The sequence below is a fragment of the Lepisosteus oculatus genome, chromosome 8 (assembly GCF_040954835.1).
Source record: "Lepisosteus oculatus isolate fLepOcu1 chromosome 8, fLepOcu1.hap2, whole genome shotgun sequence".
Lineage (NCBI taxonomy): Eukaryota > Metazoa > Chordata > Actinopteri > Semionotiformes > Lepisosteidae > Lepisosteus > Lepisosteus oculatus.
Window position 1 is genome coordinate 35,584,164 of NC_090703.1, and position 21,381 is coordinate 35,605,544.

At 35.0% G+C, this 21,381-nt stretch overlaps 1 protein-coding gene across 1 annotated transcript in view; it reads right to left on the bottom strand.

The window, feature by feature from the left end:
• f8 (coagulation factor VIII, procoagulant component) overlaps nt 1-9,770 on the bottom strand; it is a 28,717-nt gene extending 18,947 nt beyond the window's left edge. The window contains exons 1-8 of the mRNA XM_069193429.1: nt 9,439-9,770; nt 7,730-7,845; nt 6,993-7,115; nt 5,701-5,913; nt 4,548-4,730; nt 3,204-3,425; nt 1,096-1,345; nt 239-410 (exon numbers count right to left, since the gene is read on the bottom strand). Coding sequence (XP_069049530.1) covers nt 239-410; nt 1,096-1,345; nt 3,204-3,425; nt 4,548-4,730; nt 5,701-5,913; nt 6,993-7,115; nt 7,730-7,845; nt 9,439-9,611 — 1,452 coding nt within the window. The 5' untranslated portion in view covers nt 9,612-9,770. The remainder of the gene's footprint in view (nt 1-238; nt 411-1,095; nt 1,346-3,203; nt 3,426-4,547; nt 4,731-5,700; nt 5,914-6,992; nt 7,116-7,729; nt 7,846-9,438) is intronic.
• Between the last annotated feature and the right edge of the window lie 11,611 nt (nt 9,771-21,381).

Genomic DNA, 21,381 nt, shown 5'->3' on the forward strand with positions numbered 1-21,381 from the left:
AGGTTCATAGAATAGAAAATGTCTGCCAAGTACAGTATGTATGCCTATATAGTTGATTTTTTATGCTAGGTTTACAATACTTAGTACAATCTATATGAAGTCAGACTGAAAATAAAATAAAAGTTTTTATGGTTGATAATATAGTGATAGAGTGTGCTTGAAGTATGCTATACAATAAAGTATACATTTATCTTCTGTATGCTAGAATTAGAATTTAAAATGACAAATTATAATTTACCTCAAATTCATCTTCAACTTCTCCTCGTAAAACAGGCCCCACAATTCCCTTTTCTCCTACTGTAGCTTTAAGCTTACTGAAAGTTTTATCTTCATATTCAAAATAAGCAGCTTTCTTATACTGTTTTCCTATGCGATGTGGACCTCTCTCTAAATACTCAGATGACAAAATTCTGGAACACAAAAACAGACTTTTACTGTAGAATCCTACAGTATGTGCCAAATAATAATAATAAAAGACAAACACATTGCTGCTGCTCTGAGCGCACCCAGTAAATTTAAAAGTTTGAGAATAAGAACATCTTTTTCAACAAAATATGAGGGAGTTTCAATAATTAAGGTAATAATCATTCTTACGGCAATGCATTCATTCATATAAAGCTGAAAATAACATAATTTTTTGTTATACCAATAATTTTATCAAAAGTATAATGAGTCCATGATACAAGTTGCATATTTTCATATAGTTTCTGAACCTTTCTATTCTGTAGAAATATTGTATTTCTGCAAAAATCTATGCCAAATTCCTAAAGTCAAGACTCAAATATCTGCTTTACTTCCTGATTCTCTTGCTAGACAGGTGCTTCATTGAGAAGCCAAATAAAAGGAAATTGTTGAAATAAGTAAACTTGGTGTTCAGAAAGAGTATAATAATCTTCTTGTTGCCTTCATTGTAAAATAATGAAGTACAGATTAGCTCCTGTGAGTTATTTTCTAAGGAAAGCTGGTTAAATGGGCCCGGAAACTGGACTTTTGCAGACATCACTGAATATCAACTGATAATATGGTTATAACCAGTAATATTTTTTTTCAGAACAAAGTAGACTGGTATCAGTATCAGTTCCACAACGTGCCTACCTGTCTTTTTCACTGGGGGTCTGTGGAGCATAATCCCAAATTACTTCTTCAGCTGCTATGTAATGCACCCATTTCTTGGGTTTTAGTTTTGCTGAAGATCGTATTTTTGCCTGTGGATTTGTGACGTCTATGACAATAACATTAGACAGACTTTCTATGTCAAATTCATCTTCATCAAAATCATGGCTCATTTTTCTCACCATCTTCTCCTCAGGACAGTTCTCCACACTGAAGTTTGCACTCATGTCAGCTTTAAAGAAAGCAAGTTGAAAAAAAGGGTGGTTATGTACAGGTAATATCAAATACTCAGGGCTTTAGCCAAGATATTTATACTGGACATAGATGTAAACACTGAACCCACAACTCTGGTGCCACAACTCTCTCTCTCTGTACTGATGTCATTTTGAAAAATTCATTTGAAAATCCTCACTACTTCACTGTGTGATTCAAACAGTCCTCAGTGTAATTCAGGATGTAATGAAGATCTTCATCTAAACCAGTGGTCTCTAAGCCCAGTCTGGGAGAGTCCCAATCCAAGTCCCAAACCTTGTATGTTGTTATCTTATCTCCTATTTTGAAGATTAAAAATTATTTTAAGTTATTGATTAATTAAGCAGCTTTTTGAAGGGAATGTTGGTCCTTAAGGGCTGTAGGGTATTCAGATTTGTGTTTAAAAGTAAATCTACACCGGTGGCACAGTGGCACAGTAGTTAGCAGTGCTGGGTTTTTTGGTTCATCTCCAAACCTAGGGTTCTATCTGTGTGGGGTTTCTATGTTCTTCCCCTGTTTTTGTGGATTTTTTCTTGGTGCTCTTTTTTCCTCCCATAATCTAAAAAAAACAAGTGGTACTGTAGGTTAATTGGCTTTTAGGACACTAGTTCCAGGTGTGAATGTGTGTTTGTATGTGCTTTGCAATGGACTTGTGTCCTGTCCAGGGTGTACCCTGGTTGTTGCTGTTTTTGCAGAGATAGGCTCTCGCCCCCTGTGACCTGGAAGCAGATCGAAAATGGATATATGGAAAGGATAGTTCATATTACTTAATTTAATACTTAAGCTAATTAAGCATTTACAATTATTTTGTATCAATGATTTTTAAAAATTAATGACTTTATAGGAACCTAAAGAACATGCTTGACTGTAGTTTTCCTGATCTCAGACATCAAGGCTTATCTTTCATCACAGTTGTTAAAGAATCTTTTTATCTAGCTACAGTAGGTCTTTTAGTAACAGTATCATTTCTTGCTTTTTTGTTTTGGTCTACAGTATCTTTCAGCAATACAAAATATAGTGTTTGAAAAGGTTTCTTAGTGTTGACGGCCAGGAAATGTGAAGTGTTGCACAATGTTGAGAACAGCCAGTAACTTTCAGATCTTTTGATCTTGAATGCTTTTATGTTATGGTGCGTTTTTTGTCATCAGATGCTTTTAACATTTTAACATCACAGATGCATAGGATCGATGTTGCACAACAAGAATTTGGTAAGATTGTGATGTCATGGGTCATGGACCAATCTTTTGTCTTTCTTGCCCAAATGTCCTGTATAAGGTGGAGCAATAGTGTGGTTGTTTTTCAGTATTACAATATTGGGGGGAATCCCAAGTGTCTTATCCAGTAGAAGGCACTTCTACCTAAGTGCAGGTGATCCAGACATTGCAAGATTGGGTCATGTCATGTAGATCATTTTCTTGGTTCCAATGGAATTGTGACCCCTGTGAGTTCCTGTGTGCCTGCAGGCTTCTGCTGACACATCTATATGTCATGCCTCTTCACACAGTGAACCACTTATACATCATTGAAGGGCTTGGAGCATGTCCAAAAATAAATAGTTTAAGGGGTGGGCAGAGGAGCAGGGAAGCATTTTTTCATTCTCCCCATGTGGGTACAGTTGTCATTGCTGTCCTTCTGAGCCAAGATGTAAAGACACAACAGGCAAGTCCAGACTAAAAAAAAAAGGCAATTCTACATTTTTCCAAAAGAAAAAATAAGGTTCTTCTGTAACTCATCAGTGCGATCTCACTGTTTTACTATTTTAATAACAGCACACAATAATATTAGTATTTTCCATAGTGTGTGTTTCCCAAGCCTGGGTGAATCCCAATGTACTGTACCTTGTTGGTGAGAGTGTATCTGACAGTATATAAGGAACTTCCCAATAGCCATAGGTTTCATCTCTGCTGTGGTGAAAGTCAAGGATGTGACATCCAAGGTCATTTTCCTGTGGTTATTCACTTGCAACGTGTGGTCCTGGAATCGAATTGAATGGATTCCTGGTGTGGTACCCATGCCAATAAAATGCCAAACGATTTTCTTTTTTAGGCATGCTTTAAGACCTAAAAAATAAGAAGGTAAAGCATTTTGCATTAAAAAAACAGTATTAGTATTTTAGAGATTTATGTGAATACAGTACTTCACATTTTGCAGATGGTTTGAAACACCATTTGCAAAGATTCCAGGGGAGAGGACAGGACTGTTCATTCTTCTTCACTATAATCCTTTGATTCATTAATATCTTTGCACCACTGAACTGCTGGAAATAGAAACGTAATATGTATTAATCCCTTAAGCCTTAGAAAAGCATAATTAATAAAGAAAATGAGTTTGAATGCCTTTAGAAGTCTAATTTAATACTAAAGACTAAATAATAGAGCCATAATATCTACATACAATAAATAATAATTTATACATAAATTAAGAACATTAAAATTCTCTGTGAATAAGAAGTGGCCCTATCATGCTCATTTCATTCTGCCTTATTCATATAATCATCAGTGGTCATGCTAGAAAGAAACTCACACAAGAAATTGACTATTTAGTGTAACCAATTAAACCTACTTTGCATGTGAAACCATTACAGACAATATTACAATAATGGAAGTAGATCCATTGTTATTATATTGTACATATTGGTTTTGCATGTATAATCATCTCAGATATCATCTTATTCATATAACTGACTGAGATGTTAATGACAGATTAAAATAAAATAATTAAATATGACCCTCCAGTTTGGTGGAACTGAGGAAAGAGTGCAGAAAATGGTAAGAAATTTATTTCACAAGACCCACAGCAAAAGAACCACAACAGGTTGAAAGCAGTTATAAAGGTGAAGGAAGGGCAAACAGACCATTGAAAAAAATTTGAGGATAACCTTTACTCTACTACAGTGCCATTTTCTACTCCAGGAAAACTTGTTTATTATATCATCATTACAGTCTATTTATATTTGTACAGTCACTGTGAATAGTGAATACTGTTGGAGAGTATTTGAATACTTAATACCCTTTGCAACATATATGCTCTCACATGAGTGAGTAAATGTTGGACAAATTGTATGTCTGCATATAGATATTTTTTCTCATATGGGAATCCATTCTTTAAAAATCCTAAAGTGTACCTAAGGAAATAATTGTAATCATAAGCTTTCAATGGCATGGAAAATTCACATACAGTACCAGGCAAGGAAGCGTTGACATATCCATTGATAGTGTGATACTGTTTTTGAACTCTGGGTCTTAGATTCTGGATTTTTTCCTTGAAGGTCTCTCCATCTCCATACCAGCTTTTTGTTTCATCAAATACAGATAAAAGCACAATGAACTCCTGAATGTTTTGGTGTCGATCAGTGTTTAGTGTCCCTGTATGTCAATATTGAATAAGCGAAGAAACAATTAAAAAAGGAACAAACTGACATTTTCCAATCAAAGTCCAGAATAGTTTTGTTTACATTTGATCATTTAAGAAAACATAACATACCATCAGAAAAAGAAAGAGTAAAAATATTTGTCTAGATTGTGAGCTACAAGACACTATCATCATAGTAAACAGAAATGTGATGATCTCGTTAGGCCTTTTCAATTTCTAAAATTCAGCTTTTCCACCAGCAATTGTTGTTTTGTGCAATGAAATTTGAAATATATATAATTTATATAAAATGTTTAAGTTCAACAATGTAATAATGATGAACCTGCAAGTCTCCAATTATCCAGAAGTGCCAATATGTAGGCATTTCATTCTACACAGTAAATAAAAATGGGTAAGAGAAAATCTCAGTCATGTCTTTGCTACATTATTTCAATTTACAGTTTTACAGAGCCAGCCATTCACACCACCAGCTACACAAACAGAGAATTGTACAAAAATGCTACCATCCAACAAAGATTGAGATTCAATCACATCATGATTAAGTACAGTTTTTATTCTTTGGTTCACTTTTTTTCATCACATTTGTTACAATGCATTGTCCAAAGAGCATATCAAATGCATTGTCCAAAGGCCATATAAAAGATGAATACATTTCTTGAAATTTGATTAGTGTTGTTTTCAGAAACAAACCCACCATCTGGGTTTTAATTGGCTTTTCATAAAACAAACCAATCGTAGTAATGAGAAAAAAAAATTATGTTCTCTGTGGTGAGTTATTTCCTGCTGTCAGATGACTTTCTGTCAAAAGACCTTTTAGAATAATAGGTGATTGCTCATTTTCTCTCACGGGGCTGGTTCTGGTGTAGATGGTCCTGAACATCATTGCCCAATACTGTCACACATGGTGGATGTCAGTCCCTCAGTTTTGAGAACCTTAATAGTATTTAGCTTACAGCAGCTTACCTGATTTGCAGATGAGTAAGGCTCCGATGAGACCAGAATTGAAGTCCTTCACAATGTCTACATGTGAAGAGTAGGAGTAAGTTAGACAATCTGGATCCTCTGGTGTGGGACCAATGGTAGGTGCAATATCCCAAACATAACGGTAATAGGCCCCAGGAGCTACAATGTCATCCTCTTTCTCCTGTGTGGATGTCTCATCATTATAACCTGCACCTGGATGATAATGACAAACAAGGCAAGGACAAAGATTACTTACATTAGGCATCATTGGTTCGTTTAAACACTGGAGTTCATGTGTGGTTTACCAATGTTCAAAGAATTTTTCACACATTTTCTTTGTCCTGAAGCAGTGCATTTTTTACAAAGCCATATAAATATTGCAACATGAGTGACTGGGGTTGACACTGTGACATACAGCGCAAATAAATAATTTTTAATGTACAGAAATGGCTATTACCAACCGAACTGGAAACTCAAAAAATAAAAGAAAGGAGAGCAGAACAATCTATTTTGCTGCTGTTCAATTTGGCGCGAATGGCACGAATGCACACGCATGAATACTTCACTTCATTTCTTGGGTGACCGCACAGTGCCCCCTCTCCTTCCTGGAGATATAGCAGCCCTAACCCCAGGGTGCCTCCCTGCCAAATGTCGGGTGAAGAAATTACGATTGCTACAATATACAGTAAATGATATATGTTGAAAAAAAAATAATCTGTTATTATCTCAAAATATCATAAACAGGGCTGTAAACACAGCAAAAGTCACATGGTTTTCCTAAGAAAATGACATTGTGGGCCAGTGTCCATTCTTAAAGACCTATATGATACAACTGAACACATACCTGTTCCTGTAAACGACAGAACTGGTAAATCGCATTGTTTATGCTGAAACAAGAGTGCACTTGCTGAATGTACAGTAAGTTTAAAAAATGAACAGGTGGCTTGAGCCTTATGGCCCAGGAGTATTGATTTGAGCCTGGTTTAGTTGTTAAATTGTGGTGAATAATTGTCTGGGAATGGGTGTGTTAGATTCTTTCCAGGATTTCTTCATTTGGTTCAGTGACTTTTGAGACTTGCTGAGTCTTTGCAATTTTGCAGCAGTACCAAGGAACTGTCCAGCTCTTCTAACTCTCACATAGAACCCTATGAAGCTTGGATTTGGTCAAATGGGTAATGTCTCTGACAAGTGGGCACGGAACACCTAACAGCCCATCTATGAGTCTTGTAGCAGATGCTATCTTTAAAGAAAGAGAATGACTACAGAAGAGATAAGTGATCTACAAAGCTCACCCTCTGATTGTTTCCAATAGGAGATCCCAATGGGATGAACACTGTAGGGACGGGAAGCAAAATTCTTAAAGTGAACTACAACTTTGTCCATGACTTCAGCAGCTATCACTGGACCTTGAATTCCTATGAAAAAACATAGTTTGAGAATACATATGTCACTTAGTCTCATCTTCTCTTTTCTGCTAATGTGAATGAAGAAATGTAATTCTACTTCTTCTTAACTGCCAGTTTGTTAAAGGCCTATATGATACAGCTGAACATGTAAATGACATTTCTCGTAAATCACATTGATAATGATGATGTAACAAGAGTGTTCTTGCTGAATGTAAGTGTTAAATCAAATGTTGCTAATTACTCATTTACTTTTAATGTAATCTAGCAAATTATTTAATTCCAGATTTAACATCTCTTTTTACCCATTGCAGTTTATTTTCATTTTGCTTTTGCCTCAGCAAGACACAATAATATTTGATTACAAAGGGCATTTAGTATTAAATCCTAAATTACCATATATAAGACTATATCTGGAGTGTAAAATGTCTTTCAAGATCTGCAAGGCTACAATGTCTTTCAAAGTTCCAGAAAATGTCTTGGGAAAGATAACTATGCCTTGTTTTATTAGAAATGGAAACATTCAATCAAACTTGTTTCTTTCATGAACGTTCCTACTACAACGTATGCAGTATATTATGTAATATGTAGTTTCTCTCAGATTGCTCTTTTATTAAAGTACTGACCCATCCATGACGGCTTTGCTTTTGGTGTTGAGAATGTGGAATCTGTATATTCCCAATAAGTGGCTTTCTTGTACTGCTGTGATCCCTCTTTGGAAAAAAGTATCGTTTTTTGGTTCCTAACAAAGTATAAAAAGACACAAATTTCACTACTAATTTTCTTAAGCAAGAACATAAAGTATATAACTTTGAAGCTATAACACTTATCAACCATTTGCATTCCCTGTCTGATACAGTAATACTAATGGAGGAAGACATTTGTAAATGGGTTAGCACTATTTTTTATTACAGTGCAGTAATGCTGTAATGTAATGCAGTAACACTGAAAATACTTGAGTAATTGTACAAGTGACTATGCTTAAAAGCAAGCAAAATGAGCTCATTAATCCCTGGAGAGGGTTTGTTACATTCTAGTTGTGGAACTAAGGCAACTGAATTTGAGAATAAATTATAGCTGTCTGTTAAGACCAGAAACATAATAGTCTAATAATGTGTTAAAAATGATATCATATATATATAAATATATATGTAAGGAACTATGCTTGTACACCAACAGCAGAGATAGCAGAAATATATGATGGCACTAGTGAAGAAACATCCAAGATTTTCTGAATGCAACTGAAATTTTAACAGAAGAATGTTAAATGTACTAAAGTTATCCTAAATGCTAGGTATGTATTATGAAAGCATTTTATTTTTCTGTTAGAATAATCTTTACAAAGTAATAAAACACACTACTGATCAAACAAAAATCCAAATAAATTAGTTATTACTGTGTTTGATATGTAAAAAGGTAAATTGTTTATTCAAACAGCTGATTAAATCATAAGATATGTGTATCTTCTAGAAAACAAATGGACTTTTCATAATTCAGACAAATTAAAATTAATGATTAAATAAAGAATACTACCTGGGACACAGAGGTAAAGTAAATTTCTTTAAGGGTAATATAACATAGATTTAACTAATCTGTTGTCAGATTTGAAATTGACTCTCCAATCAATAAACCATAAATCATAATAAAATTGCTATTACTTTAACTATCACAGATATAGCTACCAAGGGTGCTATTGTTGATACCATTATAATGCTCTTCAAATGCTAGTGCTACTACTGTATTATTGCTACTATGACTACCATTATCAATAATACTGTTCCTAATATTACTGTTATTCAAATTAATAAGCAATATACTCAAATTAAAGTTGAATAAAGACTATGTGCAGTCATAAAAAAAGAAACTCCTTGGTATATACAGTAAAACACCATTTTAAACATTAAGTATTACAACATTACAGTGCTAGCTACTGTGGTGGTTAAAAAATCAATTTTATCCTCTGTAGTTACGGAATTCAATTTTTAAAATACATTTATAGTACAGGATATCAGATAATAAAAAATATTAAATCACTTGCCTCAATACAGTATCTTGTAAGTCATCTGGAGAACAAAAAGGTTTTCTACATATTTTATTAAGACAGAAATTGGAAATAGAGTAAATAAGTTTAAAAAGTTACAAACTATTGCTAACAAGAAGAAACACCTGAATGTTTGTGTTCACCTATTTTCTTTATTATTTTGTGACTGTTTGGACCTGCAGAACTATTGAAATTGACCTTTTAAGACAGAATATAGGATACTGGAAAAATATATTTCCCTCATCTTGGCAAAAAATTTTAAGAGCATTGTAAAAAAAAACATACTGTACATACTTGCTTTGTGATGGGAAAGAATCCAAATATTCGCTGTGCAGGTAATCCCATTCAAACTCCACTGCTGCAATGTAGATTTCCCTGATTTGAGCATGGGGCTCTACAGCAATGCTGAAGAACATGAGAAAGGAGAACAGCAACAAATTTGCTGGAACTTTTTTTAGCACTTCCATCTTCACCTTTGAAGTCACGCAGTGCTCCACCGATTTTTAAACGTATTTAATAGCTCTGGACATCTTACGCAAGAAGAAAACACTGCTCTAATTACTCAAGAGTAACTCACAGAAAGAAAAAAGCAAGATTAGGAAATGGGGGAGGAAAAAACAGAAATGGAACACTGACTGAACTCTTCACCTTCCCGCAACTTCAAACAAGCAAAGGAAATTCAGCAGGGAGCACAAATCCAGATTTCGGCATATGCCATATTACAGATTGCAGAATCTTATCTCGGCCGCATTTTCGAGAAGAAGGCATGATTTTTTTTGGCTCCATGAAACAAAGAAAAACTAAGAGTAAAAACAGCAAACACCTCTTCTGTTTCGTGTGACCTGGTCGGTGGCTGGCTTCTGGAGAGGCAGGGGTTGGACAAACCAAAAAAGATGCCAGAGAGCAATTGTCACAGGAGCACAGGAGCTGGTTTAAATCTGGAGGTTAGCCTCACAATACAATGTCTGTCTGATGGATTGTGCGCTGAGGACACTCTGGGGCGACAACATTCTCATGCCAATCAATTGGTCAAGCAGCTTTCCAAGAGCCTTTAGTTCCAGTACAGGGCAGTGTTCACGCTAACACATCACTACATTGGGGAAAGCAAACCTATTCTATTCTGCCCTCTCCAGGTTGTCAATCCACATAAAGGAACATAACCATCAGTACACAAACAGTAGGCCTGAATGGCAATTACAGGTGCCACAATCACTACCAGCTAAGATCTGATGAGATCATCCCTTGCATCAGGTGTGCAATTTGACTGTTAACAGAAACCACTGCAACACAGAAAATGGCACCATTCGAGGGGTTATTTAGTACATTTCATGTTCAAGTGTTTTATTTAATTCCTATGTTATTAAATGTAGATACTGTATTAGTCATTCCAAAACAGTCATGGCTTTTTCTGGGGTGGTATGATAGCAGAGTGTCTGAGCTTCACACAGCAAATGGGCGTTTTTTCAGCAGTCTAGCACAACCAACTGTGTGAATTGTAGCTCAATATGTTTCAAGCATGAGCCGAGAGTGACACTAGATTTCCAGTGCAGGTGCTATCTCCCCTGAGGACAGCCCAACCCAGTTATTGGAAATGATGTGATGTTAGAATGACACATGTTGGTAGGGGCCAATGTAGATTTCTCAAGATGAGGTATAGTACTTCTAGTACTTCTAATAGGCAGCCGTCACTTATAAAAATGTTGGAGACCTACAGCTGACATATATAGTTATTACAACACCACTTTTTACATGTTTAAACAAGCTTTTTAACTGTGAGAACTATTTGCATGTTGTGAGGCCAGGTGCTGTTTATTGAACAAAATCTGATTCTGAAATTACTGAAGCAGTAGAATTGCTGAAAAAGCCTTGATCAGGTATCACGAGTGTTCATTTAATCAAGTCATTAAATATTAAAAATGAAATTGTTTATCTGTTGCCATGAATCAGCAGAGTTTTTTTTCAGTAAACTAATAAGTACTAACTTCAATTATACAAATTTGGATCCACATACTGTACAGTACATCTTATACTTTCACGAATTTCCCTAAAAAAGTCAATCTTTTAGTCTCTGAATATTTCTAATTTATGCAGAAAGCTATATAAATGAATGTCTTTTAAGTTTTTCAGTAAGTTATTCTCGGTGAACACCGATATATTTATGTAACACACTGCATTTACTGTAATTGCAAAAGTGAAGAGTCATTAATTCACCAAAAAAGTACAAACTGAAGCTTTTTTTTCCTTTACTTTCATTTTGTACTCCACTTCTGCTGATTATTGAGCTTTTCAATGCAGTAATAATTTATCAGGATGTCAAAAGTCAGCAAAAACATGACATTTAAACAGCTTTAAAAAATCAGGTAGGGCTGGCAGAAAAAATGCTTACCAATGCAATTAAGCACTGAAACTTAAGGATGGCTTACGTAAAATACATAAGGTTCTCTTTCTCATCATGCTGTGTCACTGATTATGGCACAAAAGTAATACAGGGAATTCAATTTGGTTTAAATCTACAGTAGCTAAGGGTGTCAACTGAGGAAGTGTCAGAGGACTGAATGTATCAATAACTGCAGCACCTGTATTTCCCTTGGCTCTGTAATTATTCTTCTGCTAAACAAAACTGATCAGTCTGGCTTTCTTATTGAATATTTTACAATAATTCACTAAATCTCTGCAATTCTGTTAGGTATTTGGAGAAGAGTGGTGAAAAGGTTTTTTTTAATACATTTGTGAACATTTCTACATGGTGGCATAGTGGTTAGCATAGTTCTGGACCTGGGGTGCTCTCTTTGTGGTCTTTGAATGTTCTCCCTATGTTTTGCAAGGTTTTCCTTGTATAGGTTAATTGACTTCTGCTTAACTGGCCCTAGGTGTGAGTGTGTGCATGTTTGTATGTCTGCCCTGAGATACCCTGCCTTTCTCAAACTTTCCTGTGACCCTGAGTTGGAAGAAACGGTTAGAAAATGGATGGATTCATGAACATTTCTAATTACAGTAGGCATAAAAGAGAGGCTGTTACTAATTCAAAATGAAAAACAAAAACAAACACAAATGTAAAGCTTAAAATTATAAGGGAAAAAATAATTAGATTAAAAATTATTGCCATTTAAAAGGAAAGCTAAACTATACAGGATTCGTTTTATGACAGCTATGATCAATTTGTATTTAAAAGTATTCAAGCTAATAATCATTTTTTTCCTTTCCCTAACCAAAATCATTCACAGAAAGAAGAAATATTGTATCTGAACATTGCTTTTAAACTTTAGCCACATACTTTATAAAGGTGTATTGTATAATTATTTTATTAATATTTAATAAATAAATTTTTCTTTGTGCACTTCATTTCAATTTCATGTTATCCTAATATGCGACCCTTATATGGGCTACTAGCACTTTTCAGACAATCACCATCATAAATCAGTTAATAAATATTTACAAAATCCATGTAAAGAACAAATTACATATTTGAATAGATTCAGTTGAATGTGAGTAAAATAGTGTTAAATTTGCATAAATATATGCATAATCTATTATTAAAACATTTAAGATCTTAAAATAATAAGCTGAAAGTTAATGCAAAGTGTTACCAAAGATGTGAAATGAAAAACATTTTTCAAATGAAAATCATTGTGATAGATTTCCATTTTTCTTTTGCAGGACTGAAGATTTTTCTTCATCTTGATCAACGTCCAAAAGCTGTCAGACCTGGGGAGGTGAGACATTCCAGGGATAGCACATACTGAAAAAACAGGATCAAAAAGACTAAAGACTACTGCACAGAAAACCAAAAGACAACAGGTGCCTCATTTTAAAAACAGAAGACCAACTTGACCTGACTGGTATGAATTGTTTTGAAGCATTTTCCCTAACATTGACTTTGGTACAGCATGGTACTTAAAAAATAGGTCCTTCTAAAACAAAATGAAAAATGCAAGATTATTCTTTTCAAATGTAGAGTGTCTCAGGTCTGTTTCAGTGAATTAATGTGATGAAGTGGTGAGGAGCTGGGCAAGAGTTTTAAACTTTTTTTAAAGAGTTTAGAAGAAATCCACACAAACACGGAGAGGACATACAAACTTCTCATCTACAGCACCCCAGAAACGGACCCCAGGGCCACAGTGCTCCAAGGCAGCAATGCTGATCACTGTGTCACCATGCTGGCCTGCTTTGGAATCATTTGGGATTAAAAACTGCTATATAAATATATTTGCGCAGTTACAAAACATCAATTTCAATTCAATTCAAGCTTTATTGTCCCATTTGGGGAAATCAAGAAACAATTAAAATAGCAATTGAGACAACATACTAGATAATACTTACAAAAAAGTTTTTTTTAACAAGTTGTCCACATCTGAGAATATTTTAGTAACATACTTATTACATGTTTTTGAGCATGAGTTTATGGAAGATTGTCATATTCTTCCAGAAATGAATTTGATCCTTGTTGTATGTAACTATATCACAGGATGGAAATGTAAGGTGTCATCATGATGTTTTCATCCTTCACACACACAACCTGGAAAAGCTGGTGACAGGAACATGTCAGTATTAATTTGTAAGGGTATCTATCCACCTTCACTAGAATCCAGCAATGCTACCAACTAACAGAGAGAAAATTGATTGATGTAGATCTTGCTAACACACTGAGAAGCATGGACAACCATAACTGCATTTAAGTCAGATGATTCAGAGCTTCCGGTATCTGATGCAGGTGCTTCACACTGGTAAAAACATTGCCATGACTCACTGTCACCAGGATGCTCAGCTGGATTTTGTTAGAAGGTGTGTTCTGGTGAATCCCCTATGCTCCGTATTTTATTTTGGCAGTGTGTATTCAGGAGAGGCTATTAAAGGTGCTCCTCTAAAACCAACAGGTGTTTGAACCTCCAGAAGCAGGGTTGGAAACAATATTGGTATAAAAGTGACCAAAACTGATTTATTGAGCTTAAAGATGAAGGAGACTATTAATGTCAACTCTAAGCATTTCTTAAGATCATTGCTGTCCAATGATCTGCATTATGTTGACAGAATTCAGCACTCACAGCTGTAAAAGAGCTGTGCTTTACCTGTTTTTACGATAACATGAGTTAGCACAACAGTGAATTCATTTGCTTTTCTTCTATGGTGATTTGCTAGTATAGGAACATATTCAGCAAAAAGGAGTTGGAAACGATGCTGTAATTAATTAAGAATATGAGTACTTATATACCCTAAATGTATGCCTTGAAACGTATTACCTGAGGCTTTGTTTTGCATAAGTGCACACCATAGTATACAGTATGTATCTAAATAATCCAGAGTGAGGTGTGAGGTGTTGTTTTAATTGCATAACTCAGTAAATCATGTTTCCTGCACTTAGTTTGTGTCAGATTTATTGCATCCTGCTTTGGTAAGTAATCTTTCTAAATTTATTGCTTCATTGTTGCTGTTTGTAAATGGAATGGACTTCCTTTTGGATTCAGAGCTGCTGATGGAGAGATAAGATTAATTTGATTCAAACTGGTTGACTCGTGAGTCCTGCTTTGGAAATCCAAGTACACACTGTATAAGAGGACAGAGGCTCTACCCAGGATTTTCCACAGTGTAGTTCCCAAACCGATCCTCCTCCTCCCAAAGTCAGACCAATACTGTTCACATGCTGCATTGTTTTGTCTTTGTGTGTGGGGAGGTGGTGGAGGGGTAGGGGGCACAACATCTTTGCATTGAACATGTTTCACAGTTTACTGGTATGTTCTCATAGAAATGAGGGGGGTAGCATACAGGAAACATATTGCAATTTGGAAAGGGTGAAGGTGAAGGGTGAAGGGTGAAGGAAAGCAACGTTCATTTTCATATGTTAAGGGAAACAGCCTCTTCTGTTGTTCTACACACTCATAAATCTGGACTGGTGTCCCTACAAATTAAAATGATGAAATATCACAGGCCTGTAAAAACACTTTCAGGAATAAATGACCATCATACTGATAAAAGCCATTATTTCATCAAGTTATTAATAATACTCAGGATAATTAATACAGCAATTGCAAATATAAACATATGTGGTGCCATACATGTTATAAATAAAGTTTCCCCACCTACCATACCATTCAAAAAATTACAAATGCAGCAGACAAATGGATCTATATTGTTTGTCAAGTGCAGCAGTAGCCAAGTCTGCATTTTGATGTCTATGGCATGACACACTTGTTGAATTGTGACCTGTTTTATGTATGCAGCTTTGTATGCTCAGGTCTTGAAACGTGATGTTGCAGTTTGTCTTATATCACCCCTCTAATTCTCTGAGAAACAATAAAAACTGGAGATGCACTTCAGAGTGGGGGCCATTATTTACTCTCGTGTTTTTGTTAATAATGTAGTGTGAAAAACAAAACAAATTTTCTAATACATTGCATTCTGCACTCAAAAACAGACAAGTGCTTCATTTGAACATCAAAGGCAATGCAAGAGTAAGCAGAAAAGGTCCCGCCCACTTACAGGGGAAAGAGGAGACTTCCTGTACAATTGCTACATAAACTTCCCCCTCCTCAGAGGGCAAAGTAATATGATTCACCAAAATGTTTATGCAAATGAAGGGATTTTAAATGGTTCAAAGTGGCAGATCTATTTATGTGTTTCTTTCTTTCAGTCAAAGCAGAATGTTTCTCGCTGATGATGTCATTAGACAAAAGAACAAAAATGAAGATAACATGATGTCATGCTTTTCCAGCAATACACATGCACAGAAACAGATACAACCTTTTTAAGATGTCTTGTATTATAAAGGTTTAGGCTTACTAGCTAACCTTACTTCTGATTAACCAGAAAAAGGAAAACAAGTACTTTTAAAAAGTTAAAATGTATTCACCTACTTAAGCAAAATAGTAACTTTATCGTGTACCATCTCATTTCAGGTTCTATCTGGATGTTACAGTATCAGGAAAATACTGCCATCTAGTGATGAACACTTGAACAATGAGTGATAATCTAATAGTCTATTGACGATTTCTTTCTGCATTCAAATGATTGTGACTTGATGCAAAAAGCTTGTTAACAAGACAAACCATTCTACTGTGTTTAGAAATTAATTACTAAGTTTATGTAACTAAAAGTGGATATTATTTGTAAATAAAAAGGTTGTCAAAACTGAACCAAGTACATACAGTATAGGCACGTCATACTTCTATTACTAAATTCTATCCTTAAGGTTATGGAAATTTTATTTAGAACTACAGGATCAGTGAAATGGAATTAGGATCTTAGTGAAGAGTTAACGGGATTTAAAAATACTGGTAACTTATTAGTTATTTAAGAAAACAACAGTAATAGACACAGAACAAACAACATGATACAGTATGTTTAGATTTTCTAAACTATATTGATTGATTCTGAAATTACAAGTAGTAGGCATTCAAGGTAATGCATAAATCTGGTTTGTCCGTTGGTTAATAGAAAACAGTACAGATGATAGGTGAATTCTCCCATTGGGGTGATATACATAATAGAGTACTTATATACAGTATCCTAAAGGTATGTCACCATATATAAAACTATAAGATTGAATATGTGATTGAAGTAAGAAGCTTATAAAATCTTTAAAAAAAGACTGAAAATTCCCAGAACTGCATACTCATGCACAAGGTAATCATCAAAATGGATGAAAGTTGTTATCTTACGTTTCTTGACAGTGACATTATTTCATCTTACAAAAAATCTGATGAGAAACTTCAAAAGTCTCATACGGTATGAATAAAGACAGATGCCCCTATGTAAGTGATCAGGACCTGACAGGCCACCGCTATCTTGAACACAAGAGTGCAATTAACATAGCTCGGGGCTGCATGTGAACTACAGGGATTTTCCTTCACTCACTATTGTGATGACATTCCCATATGCAGACCTCAGCAAAGTTGTTATCTGTTATATGTACATTATTTAGCCAAAGAGTTTGGACTAATCAGAAAACACCATTGCAGCCCAGTGAGGTTGAGCCATTATATTTTTCTTAAAACATAATATAAAAATTCACATCAAGTTGTCAGATAATACAACATTATATAGATGGGGATGATCTGTTTTGTTGATGAGCATTTTATTAATCAGTAGTAGGAATTACTTTGATTGGTAATAAATGCTGTGTTAATGACCTGTGGATTAACTATGAATTATGAAGACCTAAAATAAGAAGTGTCACTGATATCTGTATAAGACAGTGGATCCCAAACCTGGTCCTTGTGGAGTATTGTCTGCTAATGTTCTTTCCAACTGAGCTGTTAAACACAAGGGCAAATTGACGCCTTTGGTCAATCTGCTTATTTATGCTTTTGTTTACTTGTCAAAAGTACCAAAATACTCTACTTCAAGTGCAATGTTCCAGCTGATTCCCCCCCCTTATTTCTGACTAAAAAGGACTTCATAGGTACCAATTTATGATGAATAGTCACAGGTGGGAATGACAATGTATCAATCTTTTTCCTTTTTGCAGGTGTCCAATTAGTCATGTCAGCTAACACACCTGAATGAAATTAGTTCGGAAACTCAGAGACTGAACCCAATTAATTAAATACCAATTTCCAACTCCATTCAACTCTTTAATAGATTAATGTATTGCATACAAAAGTGCCCCAGATCTAAAACTGAAATAAATTAGCCCACTCTTAAGAACTTCGTTTGAAAAAAAGCAGAAGACACAGAGGTCCCCATGGACCAGGACTGAGAAACACTACTATAAGTTATGTCTGTCCCAAACTCCCCCTTTATTTAGTGTTATGTTATGTGTTCATGTTATGAACTGTCTGATGAAAAAGGGAATGATATTAACCTTTTGTTGGAGCTTCATACTGTGGCAGACAATAAAGAGGGTGCTCATCCCAAGACTTGTGCCACACATAGGTTTCACAAAAAATGTAACAAAAAAGTTGTATGTCTTTGAGGATTGAACTTGGGTTTCTTTGTTGTTTTTAAAAGCTGTTCAATGAAATCAAAGAATAGTTTATCCAAGGTCAGTTTAATGTGCTTGTAACAAAGACAAAACCATTCCAGTTGAAAAGTTAGACAATTCACTGTCATCCTGTTTTATTGAAACTGGTCATCATAACACCAGGTAAAAGGCAGATTTAAATACAAAAACATTCATCGCTCATTTTAAAGGAAACAGATCTAATGCACACCCTTAGAATCAACAGCCGGCATAACAAATTCAGACACAGCAGTCTGGAAGTACTGGCAGAAAGAGATCATGCACTCAGCAGACACTTCCCAGAGAAATGTCAAAAATCTGTGCTTAAAATTAAATGTTTTATGGTACTGTGTGAATTCCCATTATTAATAATTTTTTAGAGCATTTTGTCTTACTTTTTCTTTTCAGAGGATAAATGAGCAGTTTCAGTAATAAAGCTAGTGAGATGGGTACTACACATTTGAGATGTATATATTAATTTGAATTTGGCACAGCTAACTTTTGAATGCAGTTGCGTATAATTTGAATTTGGTAAATCTACTTTCAGTGAAAAGTTTAATCTGCTGTGGCTTGGTTTAATTCTCAACTTTCTTTAATATCAAAAAGTGAAACACATTTCTCGTCACAAAGGAGATGAAAGTTGCATGATGTGCGAGGGACTCCAAAACCCAGTCTTGGGTGAAAATGGAGGCCTGAAAATGAAAACAGGAGAACCCCCTTTTTATGAATCCTGCTATGTTGTTTTATTGGAAAAAGGTCAGGCAAAGATAATGCAATTCAGAAAAGGAAAGTACTTTTTTTGCTTTTGGGAAACCGACACAGTCACTTTCACAAAATAAGGTCATAAAAAATTCCAAATAATGAGGAGAGAGACAAGTTAAGTGTGTTTCCCCCCCACCCTCCAGCAGCGAATGACCATGCTATGTGCACTATTGGTGGGTCCTACATATTGCCATGTGGGGAGAGAGTTTAAATTATTCAGAATTGAATATGTATGTTCTGTTTATACAAAACATACAACTAATTATAATAAATGCACGTACAGTAAGCCAGGAGATAAATTATATGACGTTCCTCATGGGGACTGCCCCTGAAGTGATTAACGTTCACCATAATTCCCACAGAGGTGTAGGGAGAGACCCAGGGGAATTCAGAGCATGCAACAGTACTAAAACCAAAGCTCACACTCCTAACTCTGCCACAGCAGCACTGGCCAGTTGTCGGAGCAATCCATTTTTGACAATGGCTTCCAGTTTTTGCTTGTTTTTCAGCATGCTGCCAGAGCAGCTAATGTGTGTCAGTTGAGGAAGTTACTTTACATATTCTTAGAATTTTGTGTCGCGTGAAGCAGGAAGGATGTGATAGCCCACAGTCTTTGCAAGCGCTGGAGAGAAGTAAGTTAAAACAGGTATTGTATAAACCCAGGTAAGTTGTACAGAATTATTAAGTGTTATTATTGCTAGCTTGCGTCTTCAAAAACCCTAAGCGACATGGTTAAAATGACAATAATGTTTGACATGCTGTACAGTGGTTGTGGCATTTGGAGTCTTTTAATTGGATATTTTCTTTAGCCTGATGTGTGCATGTGCAGTAAGTTCTATTTTTTTGCAGGTCAGTCTATTTAAAATGTCTTCTATTAATTTCCTGAAATAATTACATTTATTTTGTATAGATAAATATACAGCATTAGAAAAACAAAGCCTAGATGACTTCTAAGAATTTCAGTATGTGTTGAATGTGAATGCTCACAGGTTGTCAAATGTCACGTTATAATTTACATTCAAGATATTTTTCTGTACTGTGCGGCTTGTTGCTTTTGTAAGAAATTGAAAGATATGAATTTCTTCCTAACCGTGTTGTGCAGGGAACTGACAAACACAGTGTATTGAAGAACTAGAATGCCACTTTTCAAATTGTTGCAAATTTTGCAGTGGCATGAAAATCCCATATGTTGAGCAGATATACATCAAAGGACAGAAAATGCAATTTATGTGAAATGCTAAAAGGTTTCAGTAATCATTAACAATAGGAACATCATATCTTCTTGAAAAGAAATTAATTTAAACAAGTGACTAAATGGTAACTGTATATGTATATATAACTTTTAAAATTCAGGGTATTAAAAAAGAGGATTGCTTTGCAGGAATATTTTTTGGCTGTAACATTTCAGAAGTACATTTTCTAGGCAGAAAAAAATCAAATGCAATCTAAAGCAGATTTGGATTGCCAGATTTTTTTTTCAATAATATGCTTTGTAAAAGCCTTAACTTTTTAGCAGGGCAATACTCCACTTGATAATCAGAAATGTGTGGGAATGTGTAGGGTTGTTAAAAAGTGAAGTTGGAAAAAGGAGTTCTTTAATTCTTAATCCTTATATTTGTTAATCATCAAACAAACTAATGGTAGTCAGACTGCACAAAATATCATTTATCAGTTTCTCTTTTCTAACTTGAGCACCTGAAATTAGTACTTTGCTGCTCTAACTGCGCTGTGAGAGCAGATTGGCTTAAATCCAGGTCATGTGGGCTCTGTGAGGAAACAGCCATGTCAAATTCATGCATGATAATAAGGGTATGGTATTCCCCTTTGATTTAGAAAAAAAACCTTTACAGCATGAGAAGTCTTTCTTTTATCAGTAAGAGAGTCATTTCACAATGAATGTAATCAGACAATTTTTCAAGGCATAGGATTAAAAATGACTAAATATTAACAGAACAAGCCTCATGAAGACTGATGTAGCAGCCAGATTACCACATAGATCTGAAAGTTACTTTTTTAAAACTTAAATGTCCAGTTTTAAATTTCAAATGTCCTTGAAAAGGTTGTGAAGGGACATCTGAGAAGATCAATATTCAGATTATATTGTGCTAAAATAGAAAGTAAGTGCACATTATTTTTCATTGTTGGGTTGGAATGGAAATGTAGTGATTTTGTAAAATTAACTTTAATATTTCCAAAAGGGCCTTTCTTTTGTCATATTTTGGTATGTTTAGTAATGGTCACTGTTTTGATTTTTTGCTTTTCTGGTTATTGTAAAGTTTTATTTGACAGATCGTTGCAGAACAGCAGTCACCTGATCCAGATGATCTGTGATGTCCATTGCTAGCTCAGTATTCAGTGTAGAGTCTGTGTGATATTCATACACAGCTACATCTGATTACTGGGTCAATAATGACATCATAAGCAACCTCTAAAGACAGAAAAGGCTGAATGTCAAAGATTGTCAATGTTTTCTATTTTTCTCCTTAATAAACTACTACAGAAGACTTTTGGTTTATTGCCTTTTATTTTCACAAAGCACA